The sequence below is a fragment of the Mandrillus leucophaeus genome, unplaced genomic scaffold (assembly GCF_000951045.1).
Source record: "Mandrillus leucophaeus isolate KB7577 unplaced genomic scaffold, Mleu.le_1.0 Scaffold3, whole genome shotgun sequence".
NCBI lineage: Eukaryota > Metazoa > Chordata > Mammalia > Primates > Cercopithecidae > Mandrillus > Mandrillus leucophaeus.
The window spans coordinates 6,556,204-6,571,250 of record NW_012103142.1 but is presented as its reverse complement, the minus strand read 5'-3'; the positions used below and the strand labels follow the sequence as shown (position 1 = coordinate 6,571,250).

Below are 15,047 nucleotides of genomic sequence, written 5' to 3'. Positions count from 1 at the left end.
TGCAGAAGAAAGAAATGGGAGGGACTGAGGAGCGGAGGTCTCCTGACTGTGAGCTGCTGGATAGAACACAGCCAACCCTGATGAGAGTGGCCAAGACCTTCAGAGCATGGATGGGAGTTGACTCTATTTGCCCTTTGTGCTGCTGTGCCATCTTTGCTAGACTATAGTTGCCATTTGCTAGCTGTCTCCAAATTCAGAGAGTGCTAAAGAGGTAAAGGGGGAGGTTCTAGACCTTTTAGGCTATTTTAGTACACTCTGTGTGGCTATCAATACAACTTTTCAAACACATACAGAGGCATCAGAAAAAAAAAATTAAGCCAATCCATTAAAAGAGTGCTGGAATTGCTGTCCAACATGACTTACGTGCTGTTTCTATGTGTATGTGTGCCCTGATGCATTTCATTTCTAAAGTTTAAGACAAGGATGAATGAAGTACCAGAGTAAAAACAGGAAAGCACATCCTTCCCCTCCTCTCACCGGTATAAATTACAAAGGAGATGACACTTTCACCATCTGATGAGTCTACCTTTGCTGCTATGTTTCCTCTTCAGCAGAAATTCCGGATAACACCACTGACTTTTACTTAGAGTATCTTGAACAGCTATTTATAGTTTTCACCTATCCTTCCCAGAGACCTCACTAGACTGAGAGACAAGGGCTTGTCTGGGTCTTGGCCCAGCTCAACCACCCTCTGGTGTCGTGACCTTGGGCAAGCCACCTCTGCAAGCCTCATTCCTCAATCCTATAGATCGGGCCAGGGGAGATCACCAAGGTCTTTCTCTGCTCAGAGTCTCCCAGAGCTTCAACGATGTGGTCTACAGCATGAGGCATACTGAGACCATCAGAAATCATCCCTGCAATCCAGAAACTCATTTTAAAGGGAAGGAACTTTGCAATGTAAGTGGTTTGTTTCAGTTCTGTGATTCGGCTGCTTGAAAGACTGAAATGGCAAAGAAAAGTTGACAAAATGCAAGCCCCAAACAAGTTTGAGGAAGCTGGCCAGAGTGCTGAAGTCAACAGCTGTTCACAACAGCCATCAGACCTTGTGGCTGCAAAGCTCAAACAAAAGCAGCACCTACACCCTGTTGGTCAGCAATAGTACCCCGGGACAGAGGCAGCCGAGAGAGTTCTCAGCAAGCTCCAGGCGTATGGCATTAGGCATCAGGCATGTAAACAGCTGGTGGAATTTCAGAGTACATTGCATTCGATAGTTCCCAGACCTGTTGGAGCCATATTTAGCTTAGGAGAGCTTGGAAAGAGTGCAGTGCCATTTGAATGACTATTAATAGCTTCGGGGGGCGTGGGGAGCGGGGGTTAGAGCAAAGAAAAGATTTCTTCAGTTCGATATCTTGTATGTATTCATGAAGGACAAACTTCCTCCATGTTAAAAGGCTTGGGTGTGGGGGTCTGACGAGCCTTCTGAAATCAGGAACCACCAGTTCCAGTTGGGAAGACAACTCTACTTACAGTTTAAACTAAATGGTTTGAGCTTCCCAGGTGCCTAACTAAGCAATTTCTTCCCTACAATCCCTCTTCTCAGCAATTTATTTCACACAGATTATATCAATCTGTTTCTTTGTTGCTATGTAATGTAATAATCATTCTCAAAATCCTCAGTTTATCCAAACTTAAACACTTGCACCAGAGCTGTGCCCCACATCAACCCACTGGTGCCCACCCTCATGAAGAGACAGCAAATAAGGGGTGCCACTGGGAAGCCTGCCCTTGTTCTGGGGAAGCAGGAATGCCCCCCTGCCCATATTGTCTCAGTCAAGGCAGCCATCCACACAATTCCTTTCTTTAGCCCGAGGTTCAACTTCCCTATGAACATAGACAACACTTCACTGAAGCTGAAGTATAAGAAATTTTCTGCTTGATGTGTTTTATATCCTAGTATTTTCCTTGCACATCACATGCCTCTCTGAGGGGCACAGGAGAATGTGTCTGGGGTAAGGTTTGGGGGAGGGTTCCCACCATTTAAAAGGGAGGGAGAGACCGACTCATAAAGGAATCCGTCAGAACCCTCTGCTCTCCCCGGAGGTCCTGACGCCCAAGAGCGAGCTCTCTCTTGCTCTAAAAGCTTCCTTTGCAGCCACGAACTCCTTGCCAGCCTCTCTAGGATGGCTGGCTGTCTGGGTATCTGCAGTGCTGCTGTGTGTCACCATGGCTTGGGGCTTCCTCACCGTGGCTGGGGACAGAATTGGTGGTTTCCCCACCCAGCCTTTCTGCTGTTCATTATTTGTGGGGGAGGCTGCAGGCAGGGCAAACTTTAATTAGCTTCAAGTGTGAGTGGGTCAAATCAATTACTACTGCATTCTCCCAAACACCACCACAACCACCATGATTCCGCTCATTTCCACTAGATGGGAGGAATCGGAATTGTCCATTTATGCACACAGACTGTTCACAGCAATGAAGAAAAGTGAATGAAGTATATACAAGCTCCCAAGTGGGGGAATTTCAAAGACAGGGGGAGCCTGCCTCCATGGTGATCATGGGGACTATTGGTTTCTCTAAGAGAGTCTCTTCATGGTCACATCCCCTAAAGCTAGAGAGTGTATCCAAATTCCCACTCAAGAGACAGAGTGTGGTCACAGATAATGTATTTCCAAGGAGAGGTGGAGGCAATGTCTCTCTTGGCCCTCTGGGCTCCTGGAAGTGGCAGGTAATCTGCACCCACAGTCTGGACATTCCTAACGTGTCCCTAGATGAAACCCAGAGGATTCTTGAGAGTCTTTAAAACAGACTTGGGAGCTCATACCCCAGGGCTGGGCTCCCTGGTGGCAAGGCTGCCCTGATTCTCTGGGCATGGCAGAGGCAGGCACCAAAACAAATACCTGGAGGAGAAGTGGGCACCTTCTCAATGCTCATTCTCAACACCACCTACAGCCGTTTCCAGAAACGGCTGCTGGCAGTGGCCCAAACACAGCCCCTCAAAAAGAAACTGGGCAGTAAGATGAGGGGGCAAGATGAGGGAAATAAGCAACCCAGACATACAAACAGCTTCCCTTTGAGAGAAGACAGGGGAGGGTGGTGACCCCAAGTGGTGCAAGCAGAGGAGGCTCCCGTCACTCCTGCTCTGTGTTTGGCTGAGGTCAGAAGAGCCACTTTCAGAACCACCTCCTCTTGCAAGCCCCAGTTTCACTAATAAGCCATTGACCTTGAGTTTGAGTCTGGGGTTGATTTGCGGCTCTGTCTGGGGGAACCCCAAGGGCCTGTGGCTTCATGAGAAGAAATCCTCCTCATTTTCACAGCGATCATTTTTCCTCTCCTCTCGCCACTGTGATCAAATTAGGAGGCTGCTTCTCCTAGGAGAAAATGTGTCCATGGCCCCAGGAGGCACTGCCCATTTACCTGTCTGATGGGTTTGGGGAGGGAAAGCAGGATGTGTGTGTGTGTGTGTCCCTTCCTTCCCCTGTCCCTGGGAGTGTCTCTCCCACCTGGACTGGCCACCCGGCCTGCAGCAAGGACCCCAGGGAGAGCAGGCGCTGGAGTCTCAGCTGCAGGAGGCCTGGCAAGTGGCTGTGTACATGCTGCTGCCTGCCGTGGCCCCACTGCTCAGGCTGCTGGTGGGACACTTGAGGGGCTTCATGCTGCTGTCCCTCTGGATGTGCAAGTGCTCAAGCCGCCAGCGCTCCCAGCTCTTCCGAAACTCCAGCTGGACCTTCCATGAGAAAAGGAGGGAAACAAAAACCATCCTGCAAACCAACTGCTCACAAAATGGCCCCACTATTACATTAGCGGGGAAGGGAAGAAATCCACTGCATTATATTAAGAGACACAAGTCAAGGCCTTCGGGCGCCTAAATTAATATCCCAATAAAATTGTTTATTGTTGCCTCCTATTTTCTGCATCTCCTCGGGAGAGAGATCGGCTTGATGACCTAATTGGTCTTTTCCATCTCTAAACTCTGTGATTCAGCTAAGTACCTTTTACAATCCATCACAGTATTATTTAACGGAAGAGAATGAGAGGGAGGGTGAAACGCAGGGAGACAGGAGATGGGAGAGAGAAGAGAGACTCTGTCTTTACAGTACACATCCCAATTTCAGCTTGGATGATTGGGAAGGGGGACAGCAACCCCCAGCCTTCCTGGTGTCTACAGCAGACCCTTCTAAACTCCCTGAGGGCTTCTCTCCAGGCCCCAGCACCTCACAGGGGAGGAGGGAGGGAAGGAAGGAATGCGGCTGAGACGAGCAACAGCAGAGAGGAAGGGGCAGCCAATGAGGGCTTCTCAACTGATGCCATCCAGAGAGACTCTGCAGTGACCTGGGTGCAGCCCAGGGAGGTCAGTCAGCCAGGATCCCTGTTGTGCTGGGCTCTGGCCTCCCCATCAGGAAAAGCCTCTCAGGAGGGCAGATGCTTGGGGACCAGATTGTTGGGGCAGAAAGAGACAAATCCAAGTAACGCTGTGGAGCCCCCATCCCTTGAGGGTTTGTGACAATGCCTTGGCTCCCTGTGGTGGCCAGTGATTCTGGTCCCTGGAGAGGCCTAGCTGGAACCTGAAAAGCTAGTCCTGGGAGGTCTAGACTGCTCTTCTGGGTGATGTTCCCATAAATTTGCTTTCCAGAGCTTCTTTGAAGTCCCCAGCCTTCCCACACCGGAGTGTCTGGGGTCTGGGCCCTTCCCTTTAGGCCAAGTCACCAAGATGGCCTGCTGCCAGCGGCTGTGGATAAGGGGCCAATCGCCCCACCAGCCCCTGTGCAAACAACCCTCCTCTCCTCCTCCTTTGTCATCCATCCAGCTACGCCCAGCAAGACGCCTGGTATGGCTGCATGCCATCCCTTAAAAGAACATTTTCTGCACTGAGTAGAGTTGAGATGGCCCAGAGGCTGCCTGCCAGGATGACGCCAGTGTCCCATGCAGCGTCAGGAACCCAAGCCTGAGTGGGGGAGGGAAGGAGGCTGAGCAGACACCACCTACAGCCACCCTGTTGTATTCCAGCTCCCTGCCCGGCTGAGCCTTTGTGAAGGGAGCATATGCTGACAGCTGGGATGGGGGCCCTGAGTCCAGTGGTGGACCCCACTTGTGCAGTTGCCAGGAAGTCAGGCTTGTTTCATAGCCTTTCCACTGGAGAAGGGGGGAAAGATGGTAAACTGAGGCACACCCCCGGGAAACCACCTCAGAGACTAAAGAGGTTTCAGGGACACCTGTGGGACTTCTCAAGGTGCTGACATACGGTGTCTCCTTCTGCCCCCATCTCCCTGAGCACTTTTCCTGAACCTCTGCTGTGACCCCTGTAATCACAATTGTCCTTGAAAATCACCATATTTATTGGGCACTTACTGTATGCACGGCATTTTCCATTGATTATCTCAGTTAACTTTCACGTCGACCCTGCAAAGCAGCTCTACATTTAAAGATGAGGAAACCGAGGTGCAGAGTGTTTATTTCCCCAGGTCGCTTAGCCAGGATTTGAACCTAGATCTGGCCTGATTCCAATGCCTGGCTCCTAACCTCCGACCTCCCACTGCATGGCTTTTGCGGTCCTGCTTGTCCCTGGTCCATCTCCTCCCTCCTCACCTGGGAGCACCTCGAGGGCTGGGGCCACATCTTCCTCATCTCAGTGTCTGTGAACCTAGCACAGTGCCCAGCATACAGCAGGTGCTCAATACATGTGTTTTAAATGAGTCAAATGAATGAACACGTAAGTAGATGAGCATTTCACATCAGGTTGCTTCTGTTCGTCAGCTATGAAAATGAACACACGAAGACACCACCACTGATCCCGAGCACCTGGGCTGGCACTTAGGCCACCACACTTCCTCCTCCACCATCGGATTTACCTCATCCCTGCCCTCGACCTCTGTAGTGCAGCACACCCCTCCTGACCTCCCTTTCCAGCAGGTACCACGCCAGCCTCAGGATTTGGAGTGAATTGGGAAGCGCATTCACCTTCACTTAGAGCTGGGGAGACAGAGGCAAGGGAGGCAAAACGACTTGCCCCAGGTCACACAGCTCAGCAGTGGCAGGGCTGGGACCAGCACTCAGGGCTCTGAGTCACCTCACTGTGGCTCTCAGGCACAAGCTACAGCAAAAGCACCTTCAGGCCTCCCCCGCCCTGTCCCCACTCCCGCTCACTAGCAGCTGGTGCAGGCCTTGGCAGTCACACAGAACCAATATTCAAGCCATCTTTTCTCCTCAGGTCACAAGTATCTGGCACTGCCATGGCAACCCTGGGTCTGCAGAACGGCTCTTGTGGACAGAGGCCTCAGCCCCAGAGCCACATGTGTCTTTTGTGGCCCAGTGACAATGATGTATCTGTCCTTGTGCCTGGAGCAGCCAGGGCATGAGGAGTCTCAGGGTGGGTTTAAAGGAACTGGGCGGTGCTCTGAAAGGAGACAGGTTCTCCTGTTCTCTGAGCAGGGTCTCCTGGACCCCATGACACAAGCCTGGAAGATCCATGGGGTCTGTAGCCAGGCCTGGTCAGAGAGGTGCAACTCTGGTGATTCAGGGTCAAGTTCTTTTCCAAGGGCAAAGAAGTACTATCCCCTTACAAAGGTGGGCCAGTCATAGGTGGTGCATGAGGAGGGAAGTGATGAGATGACTGGGCTTGGAAGGATGGAATCTGGAGAAGCAGCTGAGTCAGGGGTCAGGGGAGACTCTTGGCAATGGTGGCAGGGAAACCAAGCACACATGTCTGCTGGTGGGGCTGCGGTGAGTGTGTCAGAGGAGAGAGAAGTGGGAAACAGGCACGTGGGGGGCTGAGATGACAAGGTGGCAGCAGGAAGCCTCAGTCTCTCCCCACGGGCCTCTGCTCCTCATCCCCACACAGGGATTCCTGCCACCCTGTCTTGTCCCCATCACCACTGGGCTGGAATGGAAAGCAGCAGAGCTCAGGGCTGGGTAGCACATCACCCAGCTGGCTGAGAGCATTCCTGGAGGGAAGGCCATCCACAGAGTTTAGGTTTTGCACTTCCTCCTTTGCATCAGTTTTAAAGAAATTCATTTTGAGGATATGGCAGTGGAGGAGGACCAGGGCTGCGGTGTCTTGCTGCCTCCTGTGGGTCAAGAGCCTGTTGGGTGAGGCCCTTCCCTCCTTCCCTGCCCTACCCTCCAAACTGAGCCTGCTGGATCCTCTGAGACCTGCCCCAGGAGCAGCCAGAATCCCATTTATGGGCCACTGTTTGCCAGGCGCTGCCTTCACCTCCCCAGCACCTGCTGCCCTGAGGCATTAAGCGGGATCTCACCCCCACCACAGCCCAGTGGAATCTCGCCCCCACCACAGCCCACTAGCTCTAACGCCTTCTAGCTATTGAATTAGGGCTACTCATTTCATTTTGCTGAGCCTTAACGTTCTTAGCTGTGAATTGGGGATACCATCTGCTGCACAGCATTGGATGTAATGAGACACTCTGAGCAGCTTATATGCAGTAAGCACTTAAGAAACCTTGGTTTCCCTCCCATTTGGAGGTCTGAGGGCCATGCTTCCCATGGGTAGCCAGTTCAGCAGAGGCAGGGAGAGGCTCAGGGACAGGGGAACATTCCTCTCCGTTCCTTTTCACCCAGCCTCATTTTCTCTGCATGGCATCCTCTGAAATTCCCTGGGCCCCTGTCTCTGGGAATCACTGAATACTGATATCTAATAGCGATTGCTTACTGAGCATCTGGAGATAATGGTGTGTGTTTCTTCGTGCCAAGCAGATCTGTTCTCTGTTCCCCTTTCCCTCCTTTTTCAGACTTTCTTAATCCTCACAGGAATCTCAAAGGTAGGCATTATTACCCCCACTTTGTAAATGAGCAAACTAAGTTTCAGAGTGGGCAAGTAACTTAGGCAAAGTCACACAGCTCATTAAGTGATGGGGCCTAGATCAGACCAAGTAAGATGCCAAAGCCTGCATCCTTGCATCTTTTCTGCTACATCACATTGCTTCTTCTAGCCATCTCATAGCTCCCTGAAACACCCAGGTCCCCACCCACTGTCCTTTCTGCATCCCCTTCACCCATAGAAAAAGACAAGTCTATTAATGCGCAGACTCCAAGATCCCTGAGCTCTGGGATTCCATAGCTGAGTACCTTGGAGGAAGGGGCCTTTTTCAGGTGCTCACAACACAGCCATGTCCTCCTCCCAGGAGCTGACCATCTCAGGGATGGGAGGGAGGCCTGGTGTCCTGCAGCCATTTGCAGGAGAGGGTGTGGGGCCAGCAAGAACCCCCTTCTCCCATCCTAGCACCAGAAAGCCACCCCCTCCCCCACAGTGAGCCAGGGCTCTTGCCTGTGTGTATGAAGAATGGGGTGCTTTCTGCTTTAATGCAGAATTAATTTGAATCCTGGCTCTGCCATGCCACTATTCCCATACTTCATCTTAGCCAAAAAGCTAAGAAGCGATGTGTGCCACTATTTCCAAACCTAGGTCACGTTTCTGACTCTCTCTAATCTTCAGTGTTCTCATGTATATATAAAAAAAATGGGAATATGAAATAAGAATTTTAGTAGGGTGTGGGGGTCCTAATTAAATGAGATAGTGATTATTAAAGCCCCAACCATGTGGCTTGGGTATGTGTGTGTTGAATCACTTTGTAAGTGACAGTCACCACCACCAAGCAAAGAGGGTCATTCAGGATTCCCTTAACCTGAGGCTGGGTCTTCCCTAGGGTCACATGCCATTAGGGTATGCCTGTACATTTACGTGTGTGCGTGTGTGTGTGTGTGTGTTCATGTGTGAGAGAGATCCATGCACAGAAAACCAAATCTGTGAACAAGATGCCTTCTCAACCCTAGTGCCTCAGTGGGGTGAGTAGGGGGTTTCAGCTGACAAGATTGATGGGAGTCCCCATTGTACAACTCCAGACTGGCCGATGGTACCCACCCACCAGGGTCCCCACCATCCCTCCTCAGAGCTTACCTCATTGTTGACAAAGCAGTACAAGATGGCCACCATCAGCCCCTGGAGACAAGAGTCACATCAGGAGGGAGGAAGCAAGAGGGAGGTGACCTGAAGACTAGCCCCTGGTCAGAAGCACCTTGGGACTCCATCCTCAATATCCCCCTCCCCAAATCCAGTAGCCCAGGCAGATCCAGGAATGGGGCAGTGGCTTCCCTCTTATTTCCTTTCTGAAGGAACACCAGAGTTGCACCTCTCTGACTAGGCCTGGCTACAGGCCCCAGCTAGCCTATCCCCATGGATCTCCCAGGCATATGCCATGGGGTCCAGGAGACCCTGCTCAGAAGCTGCCCAGAAGCTGTAGAGATCCTACATCCAACCTCTCCTTGAGGAGGTCTGATCCAGTGAAGTACAATGACTCTGATCGTGGAGAACATTCCCCACCCCAGCCCCATCTGTTCACGCAGGAGACCCAGGGCTCCAGAATTGTGTTCTGTATGTCTGCACATGTATGTAAATACACACACATGAGCCCACATGTGTGCAGGCATCTCGTGACATTCGTGAGGGGCAGGGACCAGTTTTTTGTATTTTTACACCCCCTTAGCGTCATCTAATGCTAGTGGAGAGGATCAGTTCTTCTCTTTGAAACTGTGACACCGTAACTCTGGTTTTAACACCTCTGAGGCTCCTCTGCAAAGCGAGGCTAACCCTGCACATCTCCTGGGTTCTGTGAAGAGTGAATGTGCAATTCACTCCTTATAGGGCGCAATTCACTCCTTTACATTTTACATGCAAAAATGCATGTAAAGCACCTGGCAGGGTGCTTGCCACCCAGTAGATGGCAGCTGCAATGCCAGGCTGGGTACCCAGAGCTACATCCAAGAAGGTTTCTTGTCCCATGTGCTTACAGAGAAGACTGGCCGGGGTATTGGGACACCTGGGGATACTAGTTCTGGCTCTGCTCCAACTAGGTGACTTTGGGTAGGGATCACTTCTCCGGGTCTCAGTCTTCCCACCTTTTCCATCTGCATGATGCAGGCTGGTGTCTGTCCCACCCCCACTCTAGGACTTTACAAGCAAGTGTCCCCAACCATGAAGTCACCTGGAAGGAGGTAAAGGAGAGCTCCGTGAACAGCTTGATGAAGCGCAGGGTGCCCCGGGCATGCTCGTCCATCACAAAGGCAAAGATGACCTCATGAGTCCCCAGCAGGGGGATGAGTGTCAGCGTGGACTTGGCAAGTCTGAGGGGCAAGGCGGAGATCTCGAGTCATTCTGGACCTCTCCCATGGACTCTTTTCCCCTTTCTCTACCCTCTCCACTTCCTACCAGATGTCCTGACATCTGGGTCATGGATGTTCTCCCACCCCAAATACCCTGGGAAAACAGTCTGCCTGGAGGGAAAGAATAGAGGTCAAGACCCCAAGAAGACCAGGGGCTGCCAAGAGACAGGGCAAAAGCAAGGGTTTGGGGTCCCAGGCCAGGCCTGGGTGGAAGAAGAGGGTAGTGTAGGGCTCTAAGCTAAGCATCCCAGGATCTCTCTTTCTCTCTGCTAGAAGGAAAGGGGCACCTGCTGAGGGTCCTCAGTAAATTCAGCTCAGTTACATCACCTGCATTTGATGTCTGTCTTGCACATGAGATTGGCCTTCAGTTTGGATACCACGATGCAGATGACCCGAACAAAGATGAGGAAGTTCACCTGCGGGGTGGGGCCGGGATTGGCAGGGGGCACCAGCCCAATCCTATCATAGCTGCCACTCCCATCCCTGACACCATCACTCACCCCAATGGCAAAGAGAATGGGCAGCCGGATAATGAGCCAGTAGTTCATGTTGGAGTTCCTGGTCCAGCAGCTGGGGAGGGAGAGAGATGCGTGCATGCATCCAGCAGGACTCACAGGATCCCCAGCTCAAGTGCGGGCACAGGGGCCACCGATGCACATGGCCATGTCGAGTGCCACACACACAGCTCCCAGGAGCCACCCAACAACCAGTCCCATGGACTCACAGAGCCCTGCCAGTGCACAGCCCCACAATACACACGTACAGTCCAAATACACAGTCATACACGGAGATGTACACAGCCCCCAAACAAGCTTTCAAGGACCTACCAACACAGTCATGTGTGTTCGCAGAATCATATACAAAATGACACAAACATTTCACTGTTTCACATAAACGGATATTACAGAAGAACCTGCAGGAGGGCACCATGTACCCCATAGACCCAGTACCATTAGTCATCAAACAATCCTAGGACCAGGCAGGGGCAGGGAGGGATTAGAGAACAAAATCCACATTCTAATCTCCTGGTCCCCACCTTTATCCTCCCAACAGATGGGTGCCCCAGGTACCAAGGAATCCCATGGACCTTGAGGATGGGGACCTGAACACATCCACCCCCTTGGAGCAGGACACTCACCCCTCGTCCTCATAGAGGTACTTGACAATGCCCCAGGGGACAACAAACAGCAGGGGAACACCTAAGAGAGAGGGAAAGACAGAAGGGGAGAGGGGCTGGCAGGCCAGAGCCACAGTCCACATGCCGAGGCCTCTCCCTGCCCCAGGCCCCTCACACTTCCAGCCTCTCTCTTTGCCTGGCCTCAAACTATGCTTTCTAGTTTTGTCTGGGCACTTGGGAGAACAGAGGCAGCAGGAGCCCCATGCAGACTCCCAGACTCTTCCTTACAGATAGGTCCTCATCAGTCGTCAGTCCCCCACCTCCTAAGTGCCAGGCACACTGTCGGGACTTGCCCTGAGAGTACCGCCTGAGTCACCAGGTCACAGACACCCAAGTAGCAATGGGACTGGGCTGTGCGGTGGAGACAGCACGCTGGATGAGGCGAGGCGCAGGTGAACCCTCTGATGTCCTTTTTCTCTCTTGCTTCAGCCCACATTGCCGATCTTAGTCATCTCCTTCAGGCACTGGATGTCCTTTCAGTCATCTGTTCCCTACCCCTGTACACCTGCAAGAGGGCTCAGCAGAATCCTGGAATGGAGACAGGAGCCCAGTCCTTGATGCCAACTGACCAACTAACTGTCCGCAGTGGCCTACGATAACAACAGCTACAACAATACTACTCTCCACTCAGCTGAGACTTGATTTGTGTGGTAGACGGCCTCTAAGATGACCCCTAGGGATCCCCACCTCCTGTGCTCTTACTCTTGTGCAGTTAATCCACATTGTATCAGTATTGTTTCATGTGACCCATGACATCTGGCAGAAGTGATGGCATGTCACTTCTGATTGTTATAAAAGACACTGTGGGTTGTTTTGCAAGCTCTCTCTCTTTCTCTGATCACTTGCTCTGGGGGAAACCAGGTGCCATGTGCTGAGAGAACTCAGAAGGCCTAGATAGAGGTCTCTGCAGCAAGAAATGGAGACCTCCAGCCTCGGCCAGCAAGGAACTGGGTCTTCCGGCCAACCGCCTCGTGAGTGAGCTTGGAAGTAGATTCTCCATCCCCAGTTAAGCTTTGAGATGACAGCAACCCTGGTGACAGCTGGCTGCTTCTCTGTGAGTGCTCTGATCCTGGAAGAAGGTCTCAGAGAGAAGGGACAGCAGGTGGTGGGGGATGGCCAGAAGGAAGCTACTGTATGTGTATGTGGCTCAGGAAATCCACATGCTCTTGCCTAGAGAGTTTTCTCTCTGAGATCCTGAGCCACAAGGTACCCAGCTAAACTGAATCGAGATTCTAGGCCACAGGAACTGTGACATAACAATGGTTAGTTGTTTTAAGCAGCTAAGTTTCAGGGTTAATCGTTCTGTAGCAACAGAAAACTAATACAACTGGTTCCCAGTTCCTTGAGGGTAGAGCCCAGGCCTCACTCACCTTCAGAGCCTCAATGCCCAGCTCACCCTGAGAGCTCAATCTGTGTTGGTTGATTTAAAATTGGATTGTCCTTCCTCACATGACAGATGAGGAGATGGATCAGGGGCTCAGAAGGGCACAGGTGGGGCTCGAATGCAGGGCTGCAATCCCATGTCCACTCCCACCGCCCTCAGTGGCCTTCTGCACTGGCTCCCTCCATGCTTGTCTCCACTAGTGGCTCCCTCAGTGTTGATGTGTCTGAGATAGGTAAGCGTGTACATATTAAGGCATGTAGACACGTGTGTGTGAGGGTGTGGTGGGTGGACCATGAGTGTGCACGTGTGGCTTTGGGGAATCTCTGCCAGGAGCACATTTCCAGGACAGAACCACTTCAGAGCCTTTCCTGTCACGATTGTCTATATCTTTAGCACATCAGTGTCCACTCAACAGCAGCTACTAAGCAGTTTGTGTGCCCAGATCTACTGTGCTTGATGATGCAGGGAGAGATGGAGGAAGCAAAGGAGCCCCAAGCTGACCAGCATTCTTCGTCAGCTCTCTCTCTCCTGGCCCATTTATTTCTACACAAATCAGACCTCTCAGCATCCAAGGTGCTTTAGTAACAGGCCTTTATGAGACTGGACAAGGAACGGGATGATCTCCAAAGGCCCCAGCACATGGCACGGGACTGCCACATAGAAGATGAGCAGTGAGAATGGAATGAATGATGGGTGAGTCAATACACCAATGAGGGAAGGAAACTTCTCTAGGCAAGAGCATGCCGATTTCCTGAACCACGTACACATGCAGAAGCTTCCTTCTGGGCATCCCCCGCCCCCTGCTGTCCCTTCTCTCTGAGACCTCCCTCCTTCCAGGATCAGGGCACTCACCCATGTCATCAGCCAGACCTGGCAAGTTTCACTCATCGTCAGCATTTCCTTAACAAGGCCTTTTCAAAAAACACAGCCACGAAAGCCCTGCTGCAAGCAAACATTACGCACTCCCTGCTGGCTTCATCTTTCTCCCATTTAGAAAACGAGCAAGACAGGTTGGAGAAAAAAGCTCAAATTAAGACACACAGAACTGGCTGCGGGAAGTAATGATTCCCTCATCCATCACCGGCCTCCCTCCTGCACAGCCTCCGTGTGGATTTCTACAGGCCCCCAACTGCCTGGGGACTGTAGCAGAAGCTGCCATGCCCTTTGGGGGACCTCTCCAACTGTGTCAGAGTCCTAATTTCAATTCTTCTACTTGCACACGAAGCTAAAAGTTGTTTCCCAAGTATCCCAGCTTGGGCAAGGCCTCCTGGCATCAGATCCAAGCTCCTAGCAACCTGTGAATCTCTCTCCGTCTCCCCCCACCACAATTCCTCAAGAAAAAGGTATTCTGATTGGAGCAGAGTATCCTCTGGGTCTTGCCCTTGTGCTCCCACAGATCCCGAGCCCTGAGCTGGGGTGTGAGGTGCTAGGAAAAGGACTTGGCACTCCCTCCCCTATCTCCCACTCAGAGACCTCTAGGGCAGTGTGTCCCCACCAAACTCCAATCAGCCACCCCCGCTCCTCTGCACACAACACACACGTCCCTTGATTGTTCCTGCCCTCGGGTCGCCATGGTGACAGGCACTAACAGCGCTGATGCTATTTCCTAGAATGGACAGACACCGTCCCCCACCCTGAAGACAGCCTTCCCTGAGCTGACCTCAATGGCCTCCCTCCTCCCCAACCCCTAGTGAGCTGCAGGGCTCTCCACCTGCTCTAGCAGGAGGAAGAAGCCTTGGGGAGAAAAGGCCAAGGAAGGGACTGAGTCCTGGGGGAGGAGGAGGAAGGTGAGAGCAGGGATCTGTGAGCAGGAGCCAGGCCTACCTGCCCACCTGTGCAGAGGCCCGAGCCTTCTCAGGGGTGCTGCAGGGAACTGAAGGGACACAGTCCAGGCAAGAGAACAGGGCATGATGGCCACAGGCCCAGAACCTGGGAGTCAGGAGGCCTGGGTTCCAGGGCCTGCTCTGCCTGTAAGGCCCTGCCAGCTCTGGGCCTTGGTGCCCTCAAGACACTGGTCACATTAAAATCTCAGGCTACTCTTCTCCCGGTGGGGGGCTGCATAGAGCAGAGTGGCTGAGGAACACCAGTAACAACAAATGAAGTGCAAGGACAGGGGATGGAGAGCTTGAGAGGGTGGAGAGCACAGAACCGCGAGGGCCAGTGGCCTGAGGGACCTTCCTGAAGAGGCAGCGGACCCCCTGGTGTGGGAAGGCTGCTCCCTGAACATTCCTGCATGGAGAACAGCCTTGCAAAGGCCCGGGGGCAGGACCAGTCAGGGAAGAGGAGTCTGGATGTGTCTCAGCTGGAAAGTCCCTGGAGGTCAGTGACAGTGGCAGCCATGGTCAGAGCAGCATGAGGTGGGCGCATGAGGAAGGAGGA

The 15,047-nt window shown here is 52.4% G+C and overlaps 1 protein-coding gene across 1 annotated transcript in view; it reads right to left on the bottom strand.

Annotated features, from left to right (window-relative positions):
• Positions 1–1,852: 1,852 nt before the first annotated feature.
• Positions 1,853–15,047, bottom strand: part of GLP1R (glucagon-like peptide 1 receptor) — a 38,676-nt gene continuing 25,481 nt past the window's right edge. Inside the window, exons 8-13 of the mRNA XM_011986635.1 lie at positions 11,246–11,306; positions 10,608–10,677; positions 10,435–10,523; positions 9,930–10,068; positions 8,846–8,887; positions 1,853–3,664 (exon numbers count right to left, since the gene is read on the bottom strand). Coding sequence (XP_011842025.1) covers positions 3,497–3,664; positions 8,846–8,887; positions 9,930–10,068; positions 10,435–10,523; positions 10,608–10,677; positions 11,246–11,306 — 569 coding nt within the window. The 3' untranslated portion in view covers positions 1,853–3,496. The remainder of the gene's footprint in view (positions 3,665–8,845; positions 8,888–9,929; positions 10,069–10,434; positions 10,524–10,607; positions 10,678–11,245; positions 11,307–15,047) is intronic.